General features: G+C 41.6%; 1 protein-coding gene across 1 annotated transcript; it reads left to right on the top strand.

Moving 5' to 3' along the window:
- Nucleotides 1-1,312: 1,312 nt before the first annotated feature.
- Nucleotides 1,313-14,819, top strand: LOC148683925 (uncharacterized). Its single transcript, XM_088654658.1, has 7 exons — nucleotides 1,313-1,394; nucleotides 1,974-2,264; nucleotides 3,869-3,952; nucleotides 10,721-10,787; nucleotides 11,366-11,421; nucleotides 13,889-13,920; nucleotides 14,432-14,819. Exons 1-7 carry the CDS (start codon nucleotides 1,313-1,315, stop codon nucleotides 14,501-14,503), a joined length of 684 nt encoding a protein of 227 aa, XP_088510784.1. The 3' UTR covers nucleotides 14,504-14,819.
- Nucleotides 14,820-15,154: the final 335 nt, after the last annotated feature.

The raw sequence follows: 15,154 nt of genomic DNA, 5'->3' as shown, positions 1-15,154 counted from the left end.
AAGCAGGGAGACAATATACAACCTTGTCGTACTCCTTTCCCAATTTTGAACCAATCAGTTGTTCCATATCCAGTTCTAACTGTAGCTTCTTGTCCCACATAGAGATTTCTCAGGAGACAGATGAGGTGATCAGGCACTCCCATTTCTTTAAGAACTTGCCATAGTTTGCTGTGGTCGACACAGTCAAAGGCTTTTGCATAGTCAATGAAGCAGAAGTAGACGTTTTTCTGGAACTCTCTAGCTTTCTCCATAATGCAGCGCATGTTTGCTATTTGGTCTCTGGTTCCTCTGCCTTTTCGAAATCCAGCTTGCACTTCTGGGAGTTCTCGGTCCACATACTGCCTAAGCCTGCCTTGTAAAATTTTAAGCATAACCTTGCTAGCGTGTGAAATGAGCGCAATTGTGCGGTAGTTGGAGCATTCTTTGGCACTGCCCTTCTTTGGAATTGGGATGTAGACTGATCTTCTCCAATCCTCTGGCCATTGCTGAGTTTTCCAAACTTGCTGGCATATTGGATGTAGTGGAAATTGGAGTTCTTGGGACAATCCAAAATTAAACGAAAAATGACAAGAACTCGGGCCAAAACGGATAGTTTCAAAAAGGATAATTTCAAAAAGTCTTCACAAAGTTTTGCCAATTTGAGTTAGCAAGGCAAACATACATGGTACACTTAGACCTGAGAAACCTAGCTGATGAAGAATAATCAAAACAGGGCCTTGTCCTGATGTTGATGATTACTGGAATTTATCCTGAATAAAACTTTGTGAAGACTTTTTGAAATTATCCTTTTTGAAACTATCCGTTTTGGCCCGAGTTCTTGTCATTTTTCGTTTAATTTTGGCATATTGGATGTAGCACCTTAACAGCATCACCTTTTAAAATTTTAAATAGTTCAGCTGGAATATCATCACTGGGTTACACATCATGACTGGGTTACACACCGTAATGTAAATGTACAAATTAAAGAAGTGCTGGTAGAAGAAACAGCGTGAAACACATTGGAAAATACCATTTTATTGGTTTCTCCTCAGCTCTGCATTTGCACGTGCTTTTGCACCCCTTTGCACCCAGAAAAAAAGAACTGCACCAGAATAGGAGGTGTTCTGGCATATAGGAAACTTGGCAATTATATGGCTTTACATTGACTCTCATCTATATGTGTATTATTTGCATAATTAGAAATTACCAGGGATGCTAGAAAACAGTAAAGCCAGTCCCAAAAGCCTGCAGCAAAAATAGCAGGTCAGGAGAATTACTAAAACACTGCTCTGCGCTTGTGTTTACTTGTTAAAACATATTATAAAGATATTGCATGGATGTTATTGCAGGTTCTCTGCTTGCAAATCACTGGTGTTTGGGTGATGACAAAGATTCAGAGCTTTGCACTTCTGCAGGTGAGTTCGAGACTGTGCAGGTCTGTGTATACTAGTGTGTACAGGATTGCAGAGAATGGTGTGTGTGTGTGTGTGTGTTTGTGCGCACGTTCCTCTGCTCAAACCAAATGTTGAATGCTAAATGTTCATTATCAAAGAAGGTCAGGGCTGTTTTGTTTCATCATCAAAAATTAAATTGAGAGTTTACAACCTCAAATTTCTAAGCAAAAATTGAGGTGGCATTAAAATGCTTTAAATAAATAAAACAGAGTAGGACACTTGGATGCCACTTTCCCCAAAAAGAAATAATTAAAAGCATTATACAATAAACAATCATGAAAAAAGTGCTAAAAAGCAATACAGTAAGATAAAATAATGGTGATAAAGCAATCTAATTCCACATGCAATCTAATTCCAATTTTTTAAATATATTTTTATATATTTCAAGTGTGTCAGACCAACACGGCTACCTACCTGAATCTAATTCCACACGATTACTCAAATGTTCACTCTCTATTGCAACTACATTTTCACTTACTCTCTGTATTCATTTATGCTCTTTCTTTATTTCTTCCGTTCGTTCGTTTGTTCATTCTCTAGGTGAACTTCCTGCTCCTGATTTATTCTTGAACAAAACTTTGGTTGCTGAAGGGGAAATTATCGCAGCACTATGTGTGGCTCCATCAGAGGTTGTGCTAACCGGATTTTTTTTCTGTAAAGATGGGGCTCCTGTTTCATCCAAGAAAGCAACATCTCAAAATGCTCAATACATCATCTATGCATCGCTGAAGAATGCTGGCCAATATTCCTGCGGTTACCAGCAGAAGGATGCAAAGAACCAAGTGAAGACATCTGCCCTCAGTGTTGCTCGGAATCTGGTTTTCCAGTCAGGTAAGGTTGTATAAAGGATCAGACTAGGAAGGGACCTATAAGAGAATGTGGCATGGTGGGATAGTCCTGTTTAGAGTTCCAGCTAGCCAGCCATGCCATATTTCAGCACAGTCCATTTAATTCCCCACCCATTTGGTTTCTATTTCCAGTCAATCATAGCCACAGAGGATGTTCAGATTTTCCTGGAGCACATTCATCTATCTATCATCTATCTATCTATCTATCTATCTATCTATCTATCTATCTATCTATCTATCATCTATCTATCTATCTAAATGACAATAGGTGCTGTTTTGCACCTATACAACAGATGTTGGAGGCTCTGACCAATAGCATGCAGATGACAACACTTCTCCAGGAACGCTGTTTAATGGTGTATTAAAAAGAGGCAATTTTATCAGGCAATTTATCAAAGGTATTCTAGCCTCTACAGATGGGGCTTAGATCAGCCTAAGTCCATCCTGTTTCATTTCTTTTGGCACACCATGCTTTTCTAAAGAGTGCATGAAAGGTTACATGTGTTCTTCCATCCAGCTCAGTTATACTTTGAGTAGACCCATTGAAATGAATGGCTCTTAGTCGCAACTATTGATTTTTAGTTCAAATCACACCCATTGTTATGATGCACATTAATATATACATTAATGTACACATTTTGTATGCATTCCTCAAAATATGCATTTTATCAGTGCTTTTCAATGCATTTCCAAATAAAATACACATGCTATATTAAAATATATATTTTTGTGGGCTCCTTTAGTGGCAAAACCACATTACAAAATCCAGAGAAGTGTGTGACCCAATCAGGAGTTTTATTCTGATCCACAGTTCAGTTTGGCACCACTGACTTGATAGAGCACATTTATGAGAGACTTGTTGTTCTTGATGGGTTGATGAGCCATGCTTTTCTGATTGTCCATGTTTTTCCCTGCCCTGGTAATTATGATTCCACTGTGAAGTAAGTAACATTAGTGAGTAAAATATTTGATTGTTTGTTTTTGTATGCCCTTTCAAATCTTAACACAGAAACAAAATAATGCAATTTATACTCAAACACAACCACGAAAAGAAAACATTTCCCATCATTTCCCAACACAGACCATTAATACCCTGAGACCACATTAACAAAATCTTTTTTTCCAGTGTAGAAAGTTTGATAGCACTCTTGATGTCAATGTCTGAATTTTTTCTTCTTTTTTGACCAATGATTGCCATCAATCGAGACAGTTCAGTATACAGAGAAAAATGGCTAAATAGTTTATTTATTCAAAGGATCTCAGGGAGTAGTACTGCCTGATTTAGACTTGCCATATTTCAAAAAGTAAAATTCCTGACACCCCAACCTCCCCGCAAAAAACAAACAAACAAATTTAAAAAACCGGTTTCTCCAAGAGCTGCCCAGGTTATTATGATTCCAATTCAAAAACTTTTCCCTGGGATGCTTTTTTTATCCGATCTCCTTGCATGTTCAGAATTTTTTGGACATATGGAAATCCTAGCCTGATTTAAAGGTAAAGGTAAAGGGACCCCTGGCCGTTAGGTCCAAAGACTCTTTTTTTTCCTTTTTTGATCTAATTCAGATCACTTTTCTTTTTTTTTGGCAGGGCCAAATTGGAAAATAATATATGGAGCTGTGGGTGGTACCATTCTGGTGTTGGTACCTTTGATGTACCTTTTGGTCAAGAAAGGTGAGTGATGGTTGTTGTTGTTGTTTAGTCGTTTAGTCGTGTCCGACTCTTCGTGACCCCATGGACCAGAGCACGCCAGGCACTCCTGTCTTGCACTGCCTCCCGCAGTTTGGTCAAACTCATGTTCGTAGCTTCGAGAACACTGTCCAACCATCTTGTCCTCTGTCGTCCCCTTCTCCTAGTGCCCTCAATCTTTCCCAACATCAGGGTCTTTTCCAAGGATTCTTCTCTTCTCATGAGGTGGCCAAAGTATTGGAGCCTCAGCTTCACGATCTGTCCTTCCAGGGAGCACTCAGGGCTGATTTCCTTAAGAATGGATAGGTTTGATCTTCTAGCAGTCCATGGGACTCTCAAGAGTCTCCTCCAGCACCATAATTCAAAAGCATCAATTCTTCGACGATCAGCCTTCTTTATGGTCCAGCTCTCACTTCCATACATCACTACTGGGAAAACCATAGCTTTAACTATACGGACCTTTGTCGGCAAAGTGATGTCTCTGCTTTTTAAGATGCTGTCTAGGTTTGTCATTGCTTTTCTCCCAAGAAGCAGGCGTCTTTTAATTTCGTGACTGCTGTCACCATCTGCAGTGATCAAGGAGCCCAAGAAAGTAAAATCTCTCACTGCCTCCATTTCTTCCCCTTCTATTTGCCAGGAGGTGATTGGACCAGTGGCCATGATCTTGGTTTTTTTGATGTTGAGCTTCAGACCATATTTTGCGCTCTCCTCTTTCACCCTCATTAAAAGGTTCTTTAATTCCTCCTCGCTTTCTGCCATCAAGGTTGTGTCATCTGCATATCTGAGGTTGTTGATATTTCTTCCGGCAATCTTAATTCCGGCTTGGGATTCATCTAGTCCAGCCTTTCGCATGATGAATTCTGCATATAAGTTAAATAAGCAGGGAGACAATATACAACCTTGTCGTACTCCTTTCCCAATTTTGAACCAATCAGTTGTTCCATATCCAGTTCTAACTGTAGCTTCTTGTCCCACATAGAGATTTCTCAGGAGACAGATGAGGTGATCAGGCACTCCCATTTCTTTAAGAACTTGCCATAGTTTGCTGTGGTCGACACAGTCAAAGGCTTTTGCATAGTCAATGAAGCAGAAGTAGACGTTTTTCTGGAACTCTCTAGCTTTCTCCATAATCCAGCGCATGTTTGCTATTTGGTCTCTGGTTCCTCTGCCCTTTCGAAATCCAGCTTGCACTTCTGGGAGTTCTCGGTCCACATACTGCCTAAGCCTGCCTTGTAGAATTTTAAGCATAACCTTGCTAGCGTGTGAAATGAGCGCAATTGTGCGGTAGTTGGAGCATTCTTTGGCACTGCCCTTCTTTGGAATTGGGATGTAGACTGATCTTCTCCAATCCTCTGGCCATTGCTGAGTTTTCCAAACTTGCTGGCATATTGGGTGTAGCACCTTAACAGCATCATCTTTTAAAATTTTAAATAGTTCAGCTGGAATATCATCACTTCCACTGGCCTTGTTATTAGCAATGCTTTCTAAGGCCCAGTTGACTTCACTCTCCAAGATTTCTGGCTCAAGGTCAGCAACCACACTACCTGGGGTGTACGAGACCTCCATATCTTTCTGGTATAATTCCTCTGTGTATTCTTGCCACCTCTTCTTGATGTCTTCTGCTTCTGTTAGGTCCTTACCACTTTTGTCCTTGATTATGGTAATCTTTGTACGAAATGTTCCTTTCATATCTCCAATTTTCTTGAACAGATCTCTGGTTTTCCCCATTCTATTGTTTTCCTCTATTTCTTTGCATTGCTCATTTAAGAAGACCCTCTTGTCTCTCCTTGCTGTTTTTTGGAAATCTGCATTCAGTTTCCTGTATCTTTCCCTATCTCCCTTGCATTTTGCTTGCCTCCTCTCCTCCGCTATTTGTAAGGCCTCGTTGGATAGCCATTTTGCTTTCTTGCATTTCCTTTTCCTTGGGATGGTTTTCGTTGCTGCCTCCTGTATAATGTTACGAGCCTCCATCCATAGTTCTTCAGGCACTCTGTCCACCAAATCTAAATCCTTAAACCTGTTCCTCACTTCCACTGTGTATTCATAAGGGATTTGATTCAGATTGTATCTTACTGGCCCAGTGGTTTTTCCTACTTTCTTCAGTTTAAGCTGGAATTTTGCTATAAGAAGCTGATGATCTGAGTTACAGTCAGCTCCAGGTCTTGTTTTTGCTGACTGTATAGAGCTTCTCCATCTTTGGCTGCAGAGAATATAATCAATCTGATTTCGATGCTGCCCATTTGGTGATATCCATGTGTAGAGTCGTCTCTTGTGTTGTTGGAAGAGAGTGTTTGTGATGACCAGCTTGTGAGTGATGGTAACCTGAAGCAATGATAATCTACCATGAATAATAATCTACCATGAAAAGTGTTGATTTTTCAAGTATCAGCAAATCTGATAATTGTGTAGGGGTGAGGAATAAATTCTGTTCCCATTTGAAGTGACCTTACCTAATTCACACTTACAGGAACAACATGTGAACTGAAACTCAGTTTTCTTTCAAAACACACACTTGCAAAGCAAGTCTCCAACCAAAAATCACAGAATCATAGAGTTTGTCCTTACTTTCTACATAAATCTGACATCAGGAATCACAAGACAGAGAAACCAGTAGGAGAACACTTCAGTCTCCCAGGGCATTCTATACAAGATCTCAAAGTAGCTGTCTTATTACAAAAGAATTTCAGAAATAGACTGGAAAGAATTGCAACTTATTACCAAACTTAAAACCATGGAGCGACCTGGTCTGAACAGAGACATTGGATTCTTATCTCATTATACATGATAAAGCTATTTCTAGCCATCTCACCCCTTGCTTTTTCCCGTAAGACCAATTGCAGTCATTAACAGTTGTCCACAGCTTTACCACACCTATCAGCCAATCACCCGTTCCCACCACCCTTCTGAGTAATACCCCTCCCCACCCTCTCATGATACATAAGGGTCTGGTGACTTCTGTTGCAGTGTATCTGAAGAAGTGTGCATGCACACGAAAGTACACACCAATGACAAACTTAGTTGGTCTCTAAGGTGCTTCATGGATCAATGCCTTGTCGTGGCGAAGGGGCTTGAATAACTCAGAGAAGCTATGAGCTATGCCATGCAGGGCCACCCAAGATGGACAGGTCATAGTGGAGAGTTTTGACTAAACGTGATCCACCTGGAGAAGGAACTGGCAAGCCACTCCAGTATCCCTGCCAAGAAAACTCCATGGACAAAGACAACAGGCATATAAAAGTTATGACGCTGGAAGATGAGCCCCTCAGGTCGGAAGGCGTCCAACATGCTACTGAGGAAGAGCGGAGGACAAGTACAAGTAGATTCAGAGCTGATGAAGCGGCTGGGCCAAAGCCGAAAGGATGCTCAGTTGCGGATATGCCTGGAAGCGAAAGGAAAGTCCGATGCTGTAAAGAAAAATATTGCATAGGAACCTGGAATGTAAGAACCATGAGTGGAGGTAAGCTGGATGTGGTCAAAAATGAGATGACAAGAATAAATATCGACATCCTGGGCATCAGTGAACTAAAATGGAAGGGAATGGGCGAATTCAGTTCGGGTGACTATCATATCTACTACTGTGGGCAAGAATCCTGTAGCAGAAATGGAGTGGCCCTCATAGTCAACAAAAGAGTGGCAAAAGCTGTAATGGGATGCAATCTCAAAAATGACAGAATGATCTCGATACGAATCCAAGGCAGACCTTTTAACATCACAGTAATCCAAGTTTATGCACCAACTACCGGTGCTGAAGAAAGTGAAATTGACCAATTCTATGAAGACCTACAACAACTTCTAGAAATGACACCAAAGAAGGATGTTCTTCTCATTACAGGGGATTGGAATGCTAAAGTAGGGAATCAAGAGATAAAAGGAACAACTGGCAAGTTTGGCCTTGGAGTTCAAAATGAAGCAGGGCAAAGGCTAATAGAGTTCTGTCAAGAGAACAAGCTGGTCATCACAAACACTCTCTTCCAACAACACAAGAGACGACTCTACACATGGATATCACCAAATGGGCAGCATCGAAATCAGATTGATTATATTCTCTGCAGCCAAAGATGGAGAAGCTCTATACAGTCAGCAAAAACAAGACCTGGAGCTGACTGTAACTCAGATCATCAGCTTCTTATAGCAAAATTCCAGCTTAAACTGAAGAAAGTAGGAAAAAGCACTGGGCCAGTAAGATACAATCTGAATCAAATCCCTTATGAATACACAGTGGAAGTGAGGAACAGGTTTAAGGATTTAGATTTGGTGGACAGAGTGCCTGAAGAACTATGGATGGAGGCTCGTAACATTATACAGGAGGCAGCAACGAAAACCATCCCAAGGAAAAGGAAATGCAAGAAAGCAAAATGGCTATCCAATGAGGCCTTACAAATAGCGGAGGAGAGGAGGCAAGCAAAATGCAAGGGAGATAGGGAAAGATACAGGAAACTGAATGCAGATTTCCAAAAAACAGCAAGGAGAGACAAGAGGGTCTTCTTAAATGAGCAATGCAAAGAAATAGAGGAAAACAATAGAATGGGGAAAACCAGAGATCTGTTCAAGAAAATTGGAGATATGAAAGGAACATTTCGTACAAAGATTACCATAATCAAGGACAAAAGTGGTAAGGACCTAACAGAAGCAGAAGACATCAAGAAGAGGTGGCAGGAATACACAGAGGAATTATACCAGAAAGATATGGAGGTCTCGTACACCCCAGGTAGTGTGGTTGCTGACCTTGAGCCAGACATCTTGGAGAGTGAAGTCAAATGGGCCTTAGAAAGCACTGCTAATAACAAGGCCAGTGGAAGTGATGATATTCCAGCTGAACTATTTAAAATTTTAAAAGATGATGCTGTTAAGGTGCTACACCCAATATGCCAGCAAGTTTGGAAAACTCAGCAATGGCCAGAGGATTGGAGAAGATCAGTCTACATCCCAATTCCAAAGAAGGGCAGTGCCAAAGAATGCTCCAACTACCGCACAATTGCGCTCATTTCACACGCTAGCAAGGTTATGCTTAAAATTCTACAAGGCAGGCTTAGGCAGTATGTGGACCGAGAACTCCCAGAAGTGCAAGCTGGATTTCGAAAGGGCAGAGGAACCAGAGACCAAATAGCAAACATGCGCTGGATTATGGAGAAAGCTAGAGAGTTCCAGAAAAACGTCTACTTCTGCTTCATTGACTATGCAAAAGCCTTCGACTGTGTCGACCACAGCAAACTATGGCAAGTTCTTAAAGAAATGGGAGTGCCTGATCACCTCATCTGTCTCCTGAGAAATCTCTATGTGGGACAAGAAGCTACAGTTAGAACTGGATATGGAACAACTGATTGGTTCAAAATTGGGAAAGGAGTACGACAAGGTTGTATATTGTCTCCCTGCTTATTTAACTTATATGCAGAATTCATCATGCGAAAGGCTGGACTAGATGAATCCCAAGCCGGAATTAAGATTGCCGGAAGAAATATCAACAACCTCAGATATGCAGATGACACAACCTTGATGGCAGAAAGCGAGGAGGAATTAAAGAACCTTTTAATGAGGGTGAAAGAGGAGAGCGCAAAATATGGTCTGAAGCTCAACATCAAAAAAACCAAGATCATGGCCACTGGTCCCATCACCTCCTGGCAAATAGAAGGGGAAGAAATGGAGGCAGTGAGAGATTTTACTTTCTTGGGCTCCTTGATCACTGCAGATGGTGACAGCAGTCACGAAATTAAAAGACGCCTGCTTCTTGGGAGAAAAGCAATGACAAACCTAGACAGCATCTTAAAAAGCAGAGACATCACTTTGCCGACAAAGGTCCGTATAGTTAAAGCTATGGTTTTCCCAGTAGTGATGTATGGAAGTGAGAGCTGGACCATAAAGAAGGCTGATCGTCGAAGAATTGATGCTTTTGAATTATGGTGCTGGAGGAGACTCTTGAGAGTCCCATGGACTGCTAGAAGATCAAACCTATCCATTCTTAAGGAAATCAGCCCTGAGTGCTCCCTGGAAGGACAGATCGTGAAGCTGAGGCTCCAATACTTTGGCCACCTCATGAGAAGAGAAGAATCCTTGGAAAAGACCCTGATGTTGGGAAAGATGGAGGGCACTAGGAGAAGGGGACGACAGAGGACGAGATGGTTGGACAGTGTTCTCGAAGCTACGAACATGAGTTTGACCAAACTGCGGGAGGCAGTGCAAGACAGGAGTGCCTGGCGTGCTATGGTCCATGGGGTCACGAAGAGTCGGACACGACTAAACGACTAAACAACAACAAAGGTGCTACTGGAAGGAACTTATTTTATTTTGTTTCGACAACGGCAGACCAACACGGCTACCTACCTGTAACTCATTTTCTATGTGTGTGCATTTGTGTGTGTGCGTGTGTGGTGTGTGCGCACACACGCACACATGTGCATGGGTATGAGAGAAATTGTGTACAAGCATGCATATATTAGCAAAAAGAAAGTACAAAACTGAATTCTAATAGGGAAAATAGTTTGCATCCATTCGGAGGACTGTGCATTTTGAGGAGTGGTTTCAACTGTCACTCTTCCTTCATGTGAACTGCCCCCTGCCTTTACAAATACGCACACACACACACACACAGCAATTTTTTGATTGACTTGCCTAAGATCCAGGAAAAACACCACCTTTTAGAAATTCCACCCGGACGTTAATTCTGCATTTGAAATCCCAGTAATGTTCAGGAAATTCCACACATATGTCAGCCCTCATTTATGACAGCTTCTTTGCCTCTCTTCTTTTTTGTTTTAGTGCTGTGTCATCAGAGATATTCAAGGCAGGACAGAGCCAACACTGAGCACATTCCTTTTGATTATGTGTAAGATTTTCATTTCTTTGTTCACTTTATTTGTATGCCACTTTTCCACACATAATTTTTTTTGCTCAAAGCTTAGAAAGCTTAGAAAGAAAGAAAACGGGAATATATTTCAAGCATTCCAAAAACAAGGTCATTGTAACATAGCAAAACAATCTTTTTTCATGCACTTTGTTCTTTGTTCAGCCCTATTGTTGAGTATGTGTGGGGATTTTTTGTTTCTTGTTTTTTACACTTTCTCCTAAGCTGTTTTCTGGCTAGGTTGCTGCAACTCCCCACTGCCACTGTTGGACAAATAGCAGCATGAGGGAGGGATTTAGATCAGAGACGTGGTACAGGGGAAGAAAATACATGAATGAACTAACAAGAGCCTTCTGCTGTTGCCTAAACACTTATAGTGAAGCTTCTGCTCTTATCAGATTTGAAGCTTCTCATGATTACTTCAAACCAAGTTTAAAAATTCAGATCTCCTGCATTTTGTAGATCTCCTGCAGATCTCATCCTTCTCAGAAAAGGCTTTCTGCCTGCAGAACCAGTAAATATGCAGCATCACAAATGCATTTGTCTCTTGCTTTTCTTAGGGAAGGAACTGCAGTCAAGGACAACAGCAGAAACCTGCCCTCTGAAGAAGTTCAGTGTAAGATAATTCTTTTCTCCTTTTGGAGTGAGGGCATGAAAACCACAAAGTCTAGCATGCAATCAGATGAACTGCATAATGTTTAGCAGCTTTATCTTTTTTGGTCTAAATAGTTAAGACTTTGTGACTGTGGAAAAATGCTCTAAAAACAAGTATATGCATGTTTCCGCTGAAAAACTAGGAAGAGAGTTATGTGCTTCACCTAATCATGTGTTTGAAATATATAAAATGAAGGACTAAGAACTTTGAATTCAGCTGTAACTTTTTAGTATTGCTGTACAATGCCTTGGAGGTTTCTGCGAGAAAGGCATAATTTAGTTTTAGGATACAAATATTATATTCTGGAACATGAAAACCACAAATTTAATTAAGTTTTTAAATACTATTTTACTCTCCAAACCTAATGAAAGGTAAAAAAAGGGTAAAGGACCCCTGACAGTTAAGTCCAGTCGTGAACAATTCTGGGGTTGTGGTGCTCATCTGCTTTACTGGCCGAGGGAGGCAATGTTTGTCCGCAGACAGTTTTTCAGGGCCATGTGGCCAGCATGACTAATTCGCTTCTGGTGAAAGCAGAGCAGTGCACGAAAACGCCGTTTACCTTCCTGCTGGAGCAGTACCTATTCATCTACTTGCACTTTGATGTGCTTTTGAATGTCAAAGGTTGGCAGGAGATGGGACTGAGCAACAGGAGCTCACCCTGTCGTGGGGATTCAAACCGCCGACCTTCCAATCGGCAAGCTCAGTGGTTTAGACCACAGTGCCACAGTGGTTTTTCTTTTTCTTTTTGCAGCTACATTCCAATGAGCTCAGGTGTAAACCCTTATGTAAACCCTTATCTCTCCGCAGTTGTTTGTAAATCAGTGAAGCTTCTGGTTCACACCTGCCTACAAAAATTGTAACACATTATTTGGTAGAATGGGTTTATTTATAGAAGTCGTGGGCTGTGGGAGAGATTGCTCTCACTGTGGTTCCTCACCCACATGACTGACACATTCAACAAGCACTGACAACCACATAGCTGTTTTGGAAGGCTTCTCTCAATGTAGCCTTACCAGAATGGCTGGTTTTGAATGCGATACTGATTTCCAGAGAGCTATTTTTGCAGGCCTATAGTATACAACTGTTTCTGTTGCCTCCCTGACCTCTTAGTTAGATGCATTCTCAGGATAGCTCAGCCGTCCAGACACTGTCTTTTGTTGTTGTTGATACAATTTATTCACTTTATAATAATAAAAACCAAAATATCACAATCAAAATCATACACCTTAATTGACTTCCTTCCAATTCCCCCTCCTGGTTCCATTATTTTACACTTATTTATAAAAGGTAAAGGTAAAGGGACCCCTGACCATTAGGTCCAGTCGTGACCAACTCTGGGGTTGCGGCACTCATCTTGCGTTATTGGCCGAGGGAGCCAGCGTACAGCTTCCAGGTCATGACAAAGCTGCTTCTGGCGAACCAGAGCAGCACACGGAAACGCCGTTTAGCTTCCCGCTGTAGCGGTTCCTATTTATCTACTTGCACTTTGACATGCTTTCGAACTGCTAGGTTGGCAGGAGCTGGGACTGAGCAACGGGAGCTCACCCCTTCACAGGGATTTGAAATGCCGACCTTCTGATCGGCAAGCCCTAGGCTCTGTGGTTTAACCCACAGCGCCACCTGCGTCCCGATACTGATTTATACACGTCCACAAAATCTTATACTCTTACCTATCCATTTTTAAAACCATAGTCATGTTATTACAAGTGATCTTTAAATGTTCAACTAATGTAAAAACCTATACACAAAGCTTAGAAGATTATACTTTAAACATTTCCCTTATTTTTTAAAAAAGAAGAACTGTCCAAACACTGTTGGATTATAACTGTCATAAGACCCAGCCAACATGCCTGTCCACTCTGACCCTCACTGTTGGATGAAGAACTCAAACTTTCTGTTTCTGTCAAACCCTTTAATGCATAAATCTGGGTGATACCCAGGCAAAGCAAGAGTAAAGGTACAGCAGGTGAACTGTATGGCTAAGTGTGGGCTGAGACATTGATCCAAGGAGCTACACACACCCTGCGTCTTCCTTTTGAAGAGTAGGGCAGAAACAAGTCTTGACATAGCAAACGAGAGGTGTTTCTGCTCTGGAAAAGCAAATTGGCACTTTGGTGAGTGAGTGGGGCCTGTGAGGTATGTTTGTTTCAGTGCTGACTGATTCTCAGACACCTTTCCCTGGAGAAGCTCAATACTGGCAGGACTGACAGGAGGTGTCAGTGATGGCAATGGCCCTTGAGGAGCTGCATGGGCATTGTTGTCTTTGAAGTAAATGATAGCTTCAAGAAAGAGCCTGATGATCAGGGATGAACCATTCCTAAAAGGTTGATTACATGTTACGATCATACACATACACATAAGTACACATACTTATACACATCCTTGAAGTTGTACTGTGTGACTAGACTAACTGTGAATTTATCTTCAGATGCCGCACTTATGGGACTCCACCAAACAGTGGTGAGTAAAATGTCTCAGCCAAATCTGGAGTGATCAGTCTTAGTACAATAGAACATATTCAATTCTGACTCTGACTTGTTTATATAGTGCATTACCCAGGGCTGTTCAGGGGCAGGGGGCTGTCCGGTACACTTGCAGCAGGACTTAAAGGGCTAAGCTGGCCGGGGTGGGGAGGGCACCAGGGGCCTGCTGGACTTACACTGTTATGCTAAGAACTTTATTCTAACAAAACTCCCTCCCTGGGCCTCCGACAAGCCTGGTATTACCCAAGGAAGTGGACTATTGTAGCCTGCCCCACTCATACCCCCTCTGGGTCCACTTACAGTATGTACCAAGGACCCTAGAATACTGTGTAAAACTACAAATATATACCAGATATTCTGCATTAGGACAGTTTGGGTAGGTGAGAAGTTCTTTTCTTGCCATAACAACAATTGGCCCCAAATTACTTCTGCCAAAAAGCCAGTATCAGTAGGTAACTGTTTTTGTTTGTTTGTTTTCAATTTCCAAGCCATCACCATCCCGAAATATAGAAACAACAGCCTATGCAACTATTACTCCACTGTACATGCAACCTGCCTGAGAGACCTCAAACATTTCACATGCTGATGCTGCATCCTCACAATGCATGACAATTTATGGGAAGTGATGATATGGAAGAAGTTTGAACGTGCTAGAGATGGACTGTTTCGGAAGCTTTACAGCCCCCAGAAGATCTGAGAAGACTTTCATCAAATTTTCTGTTTATTATTTTATTTACTCTTTTCTGCCTCTGACCTCACTAGGATCCTTTATGTCAGGGGTTCCCAAACTAAGGCCCGGGGGCCGGATGCGGCCCAATCGCCTTCTAAATCCGGCCCATGGACGGTCCGGGAATCAGCATGTTTTTACATGAATAGAATGTGTCCTTTTATTTAAAATGCATCTCTGGGTTATTTATGGGGCATAGGAATTCGTTCATATTTTTTTCCAAAATATAGTCCGGCCCCCCACAAGGTCTGAGGGACAGTGGACCGGCCCCCTGCTGAAAAAGTTTGCTGACCCCTGCTTTATGTGTTTTCCCACTGTTATGTAAACTTAACCTTCAAATTCTACCAAATCCTCATGGTTGCGTCTGATTGCAATTTCATTGGTAATGTCAAATGTTAAATGATGTAAGCACAGGTAGATGGAATTATGAAAATGATGTTCATTCTGCTGTATTAATAATAGTACACTTGTTTGTTCAACACAA

This window comes from Zootoca vivipara, chromosome 12 (genome assembly GCF_965207765.1).
Source record: "Zootoca vivipara chromosome 12, rZooViv2.hap1.1, whole genome shotgun sequence".
Classification (NCBI taxonomy): domain Eukaryota; kingdom Metazoa; phylum Chordata; class Lepidosauria; order Squamata; family Lacertidae; genus Zootoca; species Zootoca vivipara.
This window is presented reverse-complemented; position numbering and strand designations above follow the sequence as displayed.

Coding starts and splice junctions, on each gene's coding strand:
- LOC148683925 (XM_088654658.1), top strand. CDS start 1,313: ATGGATGTTATTGCAGGTTCTCTGCTTGCAAATCACTGGTGTTTGGGT. Junction 3,953..10,720: donor GTACCTTTTGGTCAAGAAAG/GTGAGTGATGGT, acceptor TTTTTGTTTTAG/TGCTGTGTCATCAGAGATAT. Junction 11,422..13,888: donor GCCCTCTGAAGAAGTTCAGT/GTAAGATAATTC, acceptor ATTTATCTTCAG/ATGCCGCACTTATGGGACTC.